Source organism: Andrena cerasifolii, chromosome 3 (genome assembly GCF_050908995.1).
Source record: "Andrena cerasifolii isolate SP2316 chromosome 3, iyAndCera1_principal, whole genome shotgun sequence".
In the NCBI taxonomy this organism is placed as follows: Eukaryota; Metazoa; Arthropoda; class Insecta; order Hymenoptera; family Andrenidae; genus Andrena; species Andrena cerasifolii.
The window spans coordinates 23,293,891-23,307,666 of record NC_135120.1 but is presented as its reverse complement, the minus strand read 5'-3'; the positions used below and the strand labels follow the sequence as shown (position 1 = coordinate 23,307,666).

The following is a 13,776-nucleotide window of genomic DNA, read 5'->3' as shown; positions in this document are numbered from 1 at the left end:
TAAACACTTCCATTATAAAACTATACGTAGAATGCATTTCTCTACGATTCGCTCTCATCACCGCTTTGATCGTTTATCGCAGCTCCAACATAAATTCTCTTATTTTGTGTGGAAGCAATGTGTTTATACCAGTTGAACTGTGGTGAATATATTTTTATTAGTATTATAATTCAATGAGTGAACGTAACTACCTATCGGGTATAAATTCTTGAAGATTTTCTTCGACGTTAGAACGAAATGATTCATGCTAGTGCGATAGTTGATTGGAGGTGATTATATCGTTTTGATGGAAAGCTACAGGAAGTACCAGTTTATCATACTGTCATAGTAGCACCTGCTTCCTGAACAGCGGCTATAGACACTATCCTTCATTCGCGATGGGGACGATAAAACTGAAGCCCAACCCTTTCGAGCTGAATAACAAAATCTTGTAGGCTTTCAGCACAAATTGCAAGAACTGGGTAAAGTATAGCAACAAACGTTTCTCGAGATGCCACTGGATTACTTAAAAAATATTTAAATACTATCTGAACGATTCGTTACTCTGAAACGATAAGTGCTCAATTAATTTCAAACGTACAAATCGTCCGTATCGTCGAATGATGAGCGTTCTACTAGACTTATGTGCTTATACTCTCTGCTAACTATTTTCCAAACGTATTATTCATCACCGTGATCTCACTTTCTATTCCCACTTTCTATTTCAAAGTTTAAGTTCGTTCAAAAAGTAGCCTGTTTCCGGGTATTTGAAAACTGCACACCAAGGAATTCTTTGGTCGTACTAATTGATATCTCAAGAAATTAATCCTGAAATGCAGGGGTAGCTTTGGAGATTCGGCGCCTCTAGGCTAACAAGTGTCTGCCGCCCTTTCCGCGAAATATCACCAAATATTTTAAATTAAAAGAGTCGAGGCAATTTCAAAATTAATTCCATATAGCAACTCACATATAAGTTACTGCTTGCTTTCCTATTCTTTAGTTTTAGTTTTGTATTCAATATTATGCTTGGACTCCTACACTATTCGAAGGTTAGGCCTAATAACAGCTCTAGCTGGACCTCGCCCTTTCGCCATCCTCTGTATTAAATTGATGAAGTAAAGACGAAAAATAAAATAAGTTAATTGTCGTCCTACGCTGCAGCCTACTTAGCCTATGCACAAATCCGCCCCTGCTGAAATATACTGCCCTAATATAATTCAGTCTTCCTGTCCATTCTCAAGATTTGAATCCTACAACGTGAAATAGAATGCTTCCTTGTGCAACAGTCAGTCAAATAAATAAAACAACTTTTCTCCAAACGTGGCCTCAATTTCGCGAACCCAAATTTTGAAACTCCCAAGGTACCAATATTAAGTCCCAAAAGAACCCTATCGTATCCCTCTGTAATTAAAAATTCAGTAGAACTGTAGCACACGAAGACACGTGAAACCGATTCTTAATCAAATAAACATGCGCTACGAACATCTTCAAATTTCCTCGAGAACGAAGCATCTTTTAAAAATAAATTATTCTCTAATTTCGACTTACGTTTGCACGGGGAATGCTGCTATCTTTGAGTATATATTACAATTATCATCCCAGATCCTATACCGCCCTGCGTATCGAGGAGAATGACCGTGGTTATGCGGTTCATAAAGAATTCTTACGATTGTCAGCCACTGAAGGCGCAGTACGAGAATGGTAAAGGTGAGCACACATGGGCGCATGTGTGTCAGTCGGGACAAGAACCTCGAGTGGCGCGTGACTCGTAATTGCCACTGTGAACTAACAGCTGATTTTACGCGTAAATGCCTGCTGGATATCTACGTATACGCGTATCGTACACGTCGATGCATTCAGGTATCGTCGGGTCACGTGACATAACGAAGAATGAACGGCCACGACACACGTTCCCTCCATTAAATGTACGATTTATACGAATATTAAATAACTGATGGGTTTTAGCTTCCTGCACCACATCCCGCGACCTGTCCAACGGGAATAAATAAATAAATAACACGTAGCAAAGAGATGATTGTACGAGCCACGGATATGAAAAATTCAACGGTATCGATAGATTCTGTTGGAACCGACGGCGTTAATTATTAAATATCGTAGGTCTTTTGTTTTGGCAAATGCTTCGTGCTGCGATTTTCTCTTTGGAGATGGCCATTGGCTACTAGTAACAAAGAAGGGATTTCGAATGTATGAATATGTATAAAATAGCATGTACGAGCCACGAAAGAATTCTACATCCTGCTCTGCTCGGAATAATAAAAGATTCATTTGGGCGAACAATTTTATTGATTAATAAGGAATATGATACTTTCAAAATTCACCGCCTGGGACACGGGCCATGAATAGTTACGCTAAGACATGGATGGCGTACTGCATACGCTGTGGCATCTTTTCGGAATTTTAAGGGAGGAATCCTATTCTTTGGGCTAAAATCATAGCAAAATTTGGGATTTTTTGTTAAGAAATCAGCGATTCGATTCCTCTGAAATTTCGACCATGTTTTTATACATCCTTGAAGAAGTTGCAGTTTTTTTTAAATTCATTTTTAATAATAAATATAGGAGTTATGCATCACGCAGCGCGAAACTCGTCGTCCGTTGGTGTTAGTGATATTTATCTACCAGGTAAACTGAAATAGAAAAATGATACGGCGTTTTATTTTATACATACGTAGCTTGAAATTGATGAACCAGCAAAAAAAAAACAAATTTATTGAGCAGTATGGAGAGTTTTCAAACTGAAAGGCCTGAACCCTAAATTTTTGCTATCGAATTTTGCGCCAATTTGCTTATTTAACAAAAGAAGTATAGAATTTAGCTGTATTCTGGTTCATCAAATTGAAGCTACATATGTACAAAGTGAAACACCGTTTCAGTTTTCTGTTTCAAATTACCTGGAAGGTAAATATCCTGCACACCAGCGGACGACGAGTTTTGCACTGTATGATACATAATTCCTATATTTATTATTAAAAATGAATAAGAAAAAAACTGCAACTTCTTCAAGGATGTATAAAAACATGGTCCAAATTTCAGATGAATCGAAACGCTAGTGTCTTAAAAGAAAATTCCCAAATTTTGCTACGTTTTTCGCCCATTAAACAGGATTCTCCTCTTAAAGGGCAGCAATAGGCTATTTGTTTGTCTTTTGATTAAATAATTTTCTATTTCTAATGGTAGATAATTACGACGAAAAACAAGCAGTTTTCAAGTATACAAAATAATAACTGAAAAAATAAAATTATCCCGAAAAAATTATATTAATTAACAGAAAACCAGGGTAAATGACCACTACATAAAAAAAGACCACGAATAACAGACTTTTTCGACGCAGTGGTATACGGAGCACGCCGCCTGTGACCCTGCCAGTTATGTCCCAGGTAAAAAGGCATTCTTGCATTAATCAAGAAGAACCGCTATTCGAGGGTGAATAGCAGCGGCAAGACATATATTTCTCTATAAATTTTGTATAAAGCATGATTCTTTCCCCGAGAAACATGGTGGAAATATGTTTCGCTGAAAACGTTCCTACCACGAGCCAGATGGACAGTGGGACCCCAGCTTAATGCGGTCAGTGTCACACGGCTCGACTATGGCGGTACAAACGATAGAAGCACCGACATGACTAGGCACACGAGGGCCGATCGACCGGGTCTAGTTTAGCGGCGTGGGATCGGGCGACGACTTTCACATGCTAAATTTAGTCGTACAACGCCGCGCGACAATTTGCAAAAGCCGCCGCCGAAGTCGGCTCCGCGGCGTCGTTCTCGTTGCGTAATATGTACCTCCTGGGTACGAAGCGCGGCAGTGGTTGAGCCTCATTGGCGAATTCACCTTACTCAAAGCGAAGCAGGTTACCGTTTCCGGTCCACGTGCTGACCTTAGTAGGAGCGACACATCCTGTTAAGGACGCCACTATCGCCGCTGTCAGCGGCATGACCGTAAGCGGCGAAAACCTACGACTGCCAAATAACGAATTCCACCCTTAAACCCCTCTATACAAAAATAGGGAAACATAATCTCGTAGGAGGCAGCGTGAATTTTAGCCCCTTATTACCCCCCTGTTTGGATATCATTTAAATGACTGTTGGCACATAAAATTTCTAAAACTTCAATTTCTTTCATTATTATTGTTATTAAATGGTCTGGGGACTTGCAGTGGTGAATGCCAGGCGAATGGAATGGATACAGCAGAGTGATACTAATTAGTAAACGTAACACCACTCTTGCTATACTTAATGCGATATTTGGTGACGGATGATTTCGATGTGTGGTGCAAAAAGTGCAGCATAAGAATAACTGTTTGTACGCACAGCACATTTTGCACCACTTCATGGTATACATCCCGAGGGTTTGGGAGAGTCGAAGCGATCGAGAAGGTGTTGCACTCGAGCGAATCGGTGGTAAAATTATGAATTAAAATACACCGCGCATTGATGCGAGGCAGCGTAAATGTATTTCGTACACCGAACACAACATCCTTCTCTCTCCCTCTGATTCTGCGCGTGCAAATGGTGGCTAAATGGATACTGACTGCATTCCTTTGGATAAATCGACCCTTTGAATTCAGCGTGCGTAGAATAATGACCCAACTATTCAAATATTATTACGTCGACAGGAAGACTAGCCTTACATAGAAAACCGCGTGCGATAACCGGCGCGGCGAATTCGAAGGGTCGACCGACTAATGCGACACGCCTGGAGAAGCCAAAAAGAGAATGGTATTCAAGCTGGGGATTAATGCTTCCTCCAGCACAGGTAACTTATTGGAGGAAGTGCTACAGATGCGTCACTCGACGAAGAAGCGTTTGGGACTACTATGAAGGATGACAGTACTTCCTTTTCAACAACTCTCATCGATCTCAACCGGCGCTTTATAGCATGTCTCGTGTTCTCTGGTGTTGCGAAAGAGAAAAGGGAAGACGAAAACTGCTGAATGCGTTCCCGTTAGCAACGTTCAGCATCATACATAGCGATGCTCTATTCCGTTGAACGTCTCGAGCCACAGGAATAATCTGTTCATGCCAAGGGAGGGTTTCGTTCGTGGTGCTTGAAACTTCGAGCACAATTGATGCTGTTCGAATGTAAGACGGCGGCCCGTGAACGAGGAGACACGCGATCGCTGCCCGAGTGGAAGAAAGAGCAATGATTCACGTACCTTGGAAAGTTTCTCGCCCTCGTGATGCGGCAGCAACGTCCTCAACGACTGGAAACCAGCGTTAATACTTTGCATCCGACGCCGTTCGTTACTGTTGGCGATCTCTCGCCGCATCCGCTTCTCCTGCTCCATGTGGCTTCGCGGCGTAACGCGGCCGACGTTGCTGGTACCGTTCCCGTTGCTCGGCGCAACGTTCTGACCAGCAACACGGCGAGATACCGCGCCGTTACCCTTCGATTGCTGTTGCTCCTGCGAATCAGCAACAACCTCGGCGACCGTCACGCTCGTCGCCACCGAGCCGTCCTCGACTGTTCCAATGCTTCTGCAACAGAGATTAGCTCGTTTCACCGGCTGATTTTTGCCACTTTGCTGCGTGAACTTAACCCCTTGCACCCCAAGTATGCCTCGCGAAATTTAATGCTACTGATGCTACTCAGTTGTAAATTAATGGACCTAGGTTCGTTCGATTAAATATTGCAGAAATGGAAGTTTGCCATTTTTATGTTTAACTAAGTTACTGCTGTTGAAATTACTCCGCTGTATTATTATTAGAAATACGTTTAGTTGATTAATGTGAGAATAAAGGCTTATTGGTGGGTGAGATTCCCTCGTAGCATTTATTGTTGGCATTTTGATGGCCAACTAATTCCCAACTTGGGGATACTATGGGCCAACCAGAAATGCTACTAGGGTTTATGGTGAGGACGTGACTTTTTTTTTGTTAGATTGGGGACTAATTTAGTTATTTATGGCCCGGGAGAATTTGAAGTCTAATTGGGACTTGGGTGTTTTCTCTGCAGTTTAAGGGGGTTACTCGCAGTCAGTAGGTAGAAGGAGAACGATTCATTGGGAATTTATTTCGGAAAGTTTAAATTGCATATTTTTGTGCAAAGATTTTTGTATTCAGACGAGGGACACTTTAACAGGTTATTATATTATGTTTTGATGTAAAAGTATTTATTTATTGCAAAATTATTGAGTTTTTCGATTGCGGTGACCAGAATTTCTCAAAAACCGCTTCACCAATCTTTCTGAAACTTTGTAAAACATAATATAATAACCCGTTAAAGTGTCCCTCATCTGAATACAAAAAGCTTGGCATAAAAATATGCATCTACTTTCTGAAGTAAATCCCCAAAGTTCTTTTTCTACCTCCTGACTGCGAGTAACCCCTTAATGGCGATTGGCGTGTTGCAGGGGAGCGTGTTTTTGGACTGTCATTATGGGGGCTAAATTGCAGACACGTGCAATCTTAGTGCAGAGGATACCTAGCGGAAGGATTGCGCAGAGCAAGTGCAACATTCAGGTAAAAGGTTGAGAAATTTACAATGGCGATTTCGCGTCTTCTTCTACCTGCTTTCTTTGAAGCACATCTTGCAAGAGGAAATTAAAAGTATAAAGAATCACGACAGCGATAGAAATTTTAGACTGTAGCCATAGTTTCTCAAATACTTGAACTCTATCTAAATTTCCAATTTTAAAACAAAAAATGATCTACTCAAAGGGGAATTATACTTAATAAAAGCATGATTTTTTAGGAAATTTTTGATAGTACTTTTTCTCATAAGCACTACAATTTTGTGAATTTTCGACATTTTTTTATTGTTTCTGAGGTTCATCGATGATAGAATTTCACAAATAACAAGAATTTTTTTGGCTTTTGATTCTCGACAAGAACTCGAAAATTCCCGAAATCAGCGATTCTCGACCGTATTCTACGATCTTTAAACGTTTGTAGCTCGGAGCAACGTTAACCGATTTTGAAGAAATTTTAAGCACGTATACAACTTAATGCAATCTACAAACGGTTTTTTTTTTTTGAATTTTCATTTCAAGCTCACAAAAAAGTTTAAAAATCAACCTTTACTATTCTTTTCGCTATTCCAACGAAATACATTTTTTTTTTCAAAACGACTAAACGCGTCAGATAGCAAACTAATCCTTCTAGCTTCTCAAAAAAACTCAAGTAGTTTGGACCAATTCTAAAAAAGTTACGCGATTTTAAAAAGTGTCCGAATATTAATGCGAGTCACTGTACATATATATTATGTTACAGATACATATATCTAACTCGTAAATTCGACAGTAAAGTGGATCGAGGCAGAACGACAGAGAGCCGTGTACGGGTCCACGGTGTCCCATTTCGTTCTCTCCTCGATGGGATCAATGGGAGCTGAATGAGAAGTGAGACACAACTCCACACGACCCCGAGCGAGGCTCCTTATTTTCCCACGTTTTTTTTTTCGCAAGGTCGTTGTTCCGACGCCCGAGGCGTGTTTACTTTAACGCCCGGATGATTTGACCCACTTCCCTATTGCTCGTCCACTGACGTCGCTGCACGCGTGGCCAGCGAAATAGAGTCGGCGAAATAGGGAAGTCGGCCGAGTCAGTCAGCCGTTAAAGTAAACACGTTTCGAGCGCCTGGACAAGGACGTCGGGGAGGGGAAAAAAAAAGCGTGGGAAAATAAACACGCGAGCCTCGCTTAGGGTCGTACGGAGTGTGTGTATCTCACCTCTCATTCAGCTCCTGTTAATCCCATTGATGGATGCACGGAAGCCTAAAGTGGCGTCGTAGACGTTACTTCGGCGAGACTTACGGGGGGGGCCACGTCAAGTGCTCGGCAGCGATTTTTAACGGAACTTTCTAAGTAGATACAGGCGGAATAAATATTGCAGCCATGCTCGGTCTTTTCTATAAACGGGTAATAGAGCAGGAGGTATGTATTTAACTTGTTAACCCGCAGTGGTTTCGATCGAAAGCGTTCTCTAACTGGACAATGGTAAGTAAGAAACGAGTTAACTCGTTTGTAGTAGATATGTACGTACGAATATGCCTCAAGGGATCTTCTCGCTGCAACACCCTAAAAAATTACCATTATTTGTGGGCCCTTTTTGGCACAAGAAGGATGTGTTTACTGAATTGAAGTGTTATCTATTTATTGATATGTTCTTTGAGAACACAAAAGAAATTCGTATTTTTTTAATGCTTGCCAATTTTTTACGGCGGTACGGTGAAATAGTACTTCTAGCATAAACAGAACGTTGAAACTAAGGACTGAAGAATTCACCGATAAATTGATGAACAATTTATTTAAAAGAAGGAGAAGATATTATTAAGTACATGAATTTTAAGGTTACTTTACTGACCCTTTGTGATAAAAATGGCAAAAAGAATTGAGTAAATGACGAGGAAGTTAATTTGTATAGGAAAGGACAGAGTGTTATTGTTAGAGTATAATGATTACTATACTGAGAGGAGCAAAATGAAAAGGCAATGGTGTAGTAAAAGGAACTTGGAAGATTTCTAGATCAGAAAATGCTTCGACCCTGTTCATTGGACTAGGTCGTCTTGCTCGAATGGAGTTTAAAGTCGTAAGCAGTAATGAAAATTCACTGATGCACGAAGTAGCGAGTGAAATGTACTATCCCTATTGTTACGCGAAAGAACAAACGAGGGTGAAATATTTTTGGCTGCCGTATCTACTTACGAAGTTACATTAAGAAGAGTGACTTTTCAATAGAAGTTGCAATCTAGAAACAGTAATATGACGGTGATAATCTTGCTACTATGTTTATCTGTCCCAGCAGCATGATTACATTTACATCTTTAAGTGGAATATTATGATTTACTAACTGTCATATAATAGGGGTGTGATAAGGACAACGGTTTCTAAACCACCCGTATGTTTGCCAGATTATACACACCACTGGAAATTTTTGTTGACAGAGTGCGTGATATTCAGCTTATTTTTGCCAAGATACCGAGCACCTAATTATCAAATCAGTAATCACTTAACCCACCCCAAATATCAAATTTATTACGAGCATTACTTCTTTTGAAAATACGAGAATCTCATATGGTAACAGAACAAGAATCCAGGAGTTGAACGAAACTGTTAAAATTTTCATTTAATTATGAAATAACTGTAATTTAATGACTATTATCTTTTCTGTTATAAAATGCAGAGCATTACCTGAAACTTTTATTTCATAGATTTTTGTGTAAATGAGAAACTTTTATTTTCTACAAAGCAGACACAGGTTCTAGTTAAACAGGATCGTTTATTCGGCTCTGAAAAAGTTAAGTTGCAGTAAGCAGATTTCCTGAAAATGTTGTGGGGTAGATAGATCTGAAGCTGAAACCGTAAACCGTTCGGTAGAAATAATTAAATTTCCTGCAAAATCATACTCTTTTCCTAAGATCTACAATTTTGTTAATTTTCGACGTTTTTTTTTTATTTTTGAGGTCCATCGACAATAGTTTGGAATTATCTAGTTGTATATATAAGAGCAAGTGGATTGGTTGAATAGTTTTCTCTAAATTACCCCCACCGTTTTGCAATTTCGGCGATGCCGCTGTAGCAAGATGCGTCGATAGCTACAATGCATACTTTTAACATAAAATTTTTTTCGTATCTTCAAAAGTGAAATATAAAGCCATAAAAAAGTTCAAAATGATTTGCTTCATAATTTCTCCAGAGAAAATCCCCAAAATCGGCCTGTTCTAGCATTACCTAAAGCATAGTCGCCCCTTAAAACAGAAAAGAAATGACTTAGAAGTTGAAAATTCGATAAATAACTTTTATTAATAAAAGTTAACAGTTTCATTCGACCGCCGCAAAAATCTAACTTCACAGCTTATTCTGAAGTACACGAAAATGGAACTATGGGTCAAAAGGGACCCTGCACCCAACCGACTACAATGATGCAAACATTTCCTCTAGCCTATCCTCCCCTTTCACATATTCTACATCATTTAAAAACACAGAAATCACACTTAAAAAAACAGCCGTAAAGAAGGATGCTTCGAACATAGCCCTGAATGCATTCAAGCGCAGGTGGGACACGGAAATGGTTATTGGCGGAGCATTATGGCGGTAGCGCTCGTTTGATAGCGCACATGACAGGCTGGTGTCGGTGTCCCTTGAAAAGCGTTTCGACGCAGCCGCCAAAGAGATCCCGAAAATGAAAGGGACGAGATGGAAGAGGACGACACCGACGACAGACGCGCGTGCCCCCTCGACGCGCAGCGTCCACCAGCGTCTGGTTTTGTGGTGGCTTTGAATATTTGATTTACGGGCAGATACGGGGCGCAGCGCGCTGAAATCAACGCGAATGGAAATGTAAAGAAAAAACGCAGTCGGCCGCCTGTCCGGGTCCAAGGGCTTTTAAGGAAATTGAAAGCGTCGGCGGCGGGTTTGTTTCGCGGGGCTGGCCGAGACTTATCGTCAGTTAAATTCGCCGTCAATGAAGCGAGACATCGTTGTCGTTCTGCGGTTAGGTTACAGCCTCGAACACTCGTAACTGCAACGCAATTCCTCGCTACATGGAATTATCCTCCCCTTCCCCTTGTCACCTTATACCGCTTCCAACCCTAGAATGACACTGAGACTTTTTCAGCGTAGCTGACATTCTGGGGGCGCGAATGACCTCAAATTGAAATTTGAATATTTTGAAATTCACTTAAAGTTTCCGAAAAATTATTTACTATTTCTCTTGACATATCTTTAGAGAAAATATTTACAGCATGAAAATCACAGTTTAGAAGTGAAAGCTTGAGATGCTAGCGTCTATTGACACTTTTATAAATATTAAAATTTTCTGGGGTCACCGGCGACTCCATAGTGTCGTTCTAGTCTCTACACCTTATCGAAAATGAGAACATTTCGGTTCCTTCGCTTCAGTAGCAAAATAATTTTCTACCTTCGGGTAGTGATAAGCTTCGTCGTACTTTTATTTGAAATAAGAAAAGTCGTGACTTGAAAGTTCGGTTAAAAATAGATTATTTTCGCGAAGACCGAGCCTCGGTTAAAAAAGGAGACCAGGCGTTTCAAGGAAGATTAACTCCGCAAAGTGATGTATCCTTATGGCGGCAGACACAATGAACAGTTGAGAAACGAAGAAATGAATGTTTCGCGTCTGGAAAGACAAAAAGAAAGGAGGACGGGAAAACGAATGGCACTGACACAACGGTGAGGAACATCTGGTAAAATTACACAGACGACCTGGGTGAGAGAGGATGGGAAAAGAGAGACAAGATCGGGATGGCGGATGTGAGATGAGTCAGCAGGGAAAGACCGTGACCTTGTGCCCCGTTCTCTGGAAAGATTCGTTCACAGCGCGATGATAATAGAAACGGAGTATAGACCCGTATGCATATGCCTAATATACGGTGTAAAATGCCCTGCAACGATAAAGCTTATCGAAATGAAACGAAGTACACCTTTTAAAACGAAAAACATATGTGCATTGCAGGTGAACTTTTCGACGAGACTGGGAGAAATTAATTTCAGAACTAGTTTCACGTTTGAATTGGATCAATGAAACTAATGTGAAATTAATAGTAGGTATCCCTTTAATCCCTAATGATCGGTTAAGTTTCTCGAGTTGACAAGTTCCAGTAAGCACTAATTACTCAGAGACTATACCCCCACGATAATGAGTCGGTTAAATATTTAGCTTTACCTTGTTCCAGACTAGGGTTGGATAAGTGGCCACGAACTTTGACCCTTTGCAACTCCTATGGACTAAGTTCACGTGGAAGAGTTGTAGGAATCAATTCTAAAGATAGTGCACTGAATAGGACGGCGACGAAGCGAGGATCCAAGCATTTGAATGAACTAGAAACCACTGTTCAGGCTGCTTTTCATGACAATGAAAGGTCAACGTACTTACACCTGCTACATAAGTACTATCGACCAGAAAATGATTGTTGTACCGCGAATCGGAAACGAGGGCAATTATAATGTCAAAGGAATTTTCTTGAAGTCATGAATCACCAACTAAGAAAATTGAGTGCACATATTTTATGGAGGACAGTGATTGAAACGGGTGAAAAATCGAAGGTAACGCTAGACGATTTCTCTGAAGTTTCCCGATCTTTCATTGATCTTTTACAAACCATCCAAACATAATATTACAAATAAAATAGATATCTTTAAATGGCACGGTTTTATCTGTGACAAACATAAAGTAAAACTGAATTATTCTCAGAATTGAAATTGCACATGCGTGATTTCTCGATTTTCATTTACTACTTTCCGTGAACTCAAGAAATAGATTGCACATGTGTGATATTTACCAGCAACAAAACTATGTACCATTCAAATACTTATATCCGTTTTGATGGTGTTCGTAGACCGATGAATAGTTGAATGATTAAAGAAACGTGCGCCCGTCGAAGTGTTAAAATCACTTTCTTATAGACGAATGAATCTGTTCACAAATGGGCCAAAGATTGGGAGGTGTGCGCTTGTACAGGATCAGCGGGGGCAAGAGAGGAGGGAAATGGCACGAAGGAACGTCGAGGAAGAACCTTGAGAATCCTGATAAGTCCCAGACTCATGAAAAATTGATGGAATCGATGGACTTCCTGAGGGATGTATAATAACACGTGGTCCACGAGCTAGAATTCCACATGGCATTCTCCCATCGAATGGTTACATTAGATCAGCTGGTACGCTTGCTGGCTGGATGGCTGGCTGCCGTGACGTCAGCTTGTTCGTCGGATACCCGCTGCGCTCGCTTGGATCAGTCTCGTGGAAGTAGGTCGACCAAGTAGGTGGCTACCTCCCTTTTCATCGCAGACCTTATATATTCGTCTTTGAAAGGGGTAAACATAATCCCCAGCCACTTGGTTAACGAGCCACCGCTAAGCGGTGCGAAAATTTCAATCCCCCACAACTACAGGAAACTCTGCGTATCGTGGATACCGAAATGGGATGCTGTGGTACGAAATCATTATATCTATGACACGTTTATGATTTCGTGAACCAACGAACGTTCGAGCAATTAATCAGGGTTACTTTTAACCGATTGCACTTCGAGTACGCCGTTCAGGCACCCAGAAATTGAAATTAAGGTAGCATACTAATGTTCTTACATTTTATAAAATTGCAAGAGTTAGTATTTTCTAGAATTAAGTATATCACTGTACTATACGATTCTCCGCCCCTTAAGCTGTACTCAAGACGAGTAAGAACGAGTTAACTTAATTTCCCCAATGAAGAAGCTTTCGGTGGAAACGGTTCCATAAGAATGTGTTGAAGCTAATTTTTTTTAAACGTAGCATAGCATAGCATAGCTTCCCGGTGGATTCCCGGCTTTAACAAGTTAAAGTCACAGATCATCCCACATCAAAAGAATGAACACTTACACAAACTTGGACCTCTCCATCCAAAAGCAACTGCCTCAAAACCGAACCCCAACTATTCATCACACTCGGGACTTGCAAGAGCGTCCAAAACACTCGGGAACCCCCAGCATCCACTGATCTCCAGCCCCTCATATCCCGAAATCATCGAAAAAATTTCCGAGCCTGAGATCCCAACAACCATCTCCGTCCACGAACGCGTGGCGTTACTCTTTCGCGCAAGCGCCTTCCTGTGCTAGTGATAGAGTAGCCGCAGACACACAGATCGCGTGGTTACGTGTGTGCGTGTCGGCTCGACTCGCCTGAGTCACCAACAGCTGATGGCTGGCGCCACTCAGCTGGTTGTTACCGGTGCCTTCGCACGAGCCTCGCTATCTCTGGCTGCCTATCAGCTGCGAGCAACTAGGAAACGACCGGAAAGGACGTCTTGTTCGGCTCTCTAAAAAAAAAACTCGACAGAAAAAGAGGCG

The 13,776-nt window shown here is 41.0% G+C and overlaps 1 protein-coding gene across 2 annotated transcripts in view; it reads right to left on the bottom strand.

Moving 5' to 3' along the window:
• Crp (transcription factor cropped) overlaps window positions 1-13,776 on the bottom strand; it is a 232,696-nt gene that overhangs the window by 197,541 nt on the left and 21,379 nt on the right. For both annotated transcript variants that reach the window (XM_076807723.1, XM_076807724.1), the window contains exon 2: window positions 5,155-5,476. In XM_076807723.1, the coding sequence (XP_076663838.1) occupies window positions 5,155-5,476 (322 nt within the window). The remainder of the gene's footprint in view (window positions 1-5,154; window positions 5,477-13,776) is intronic.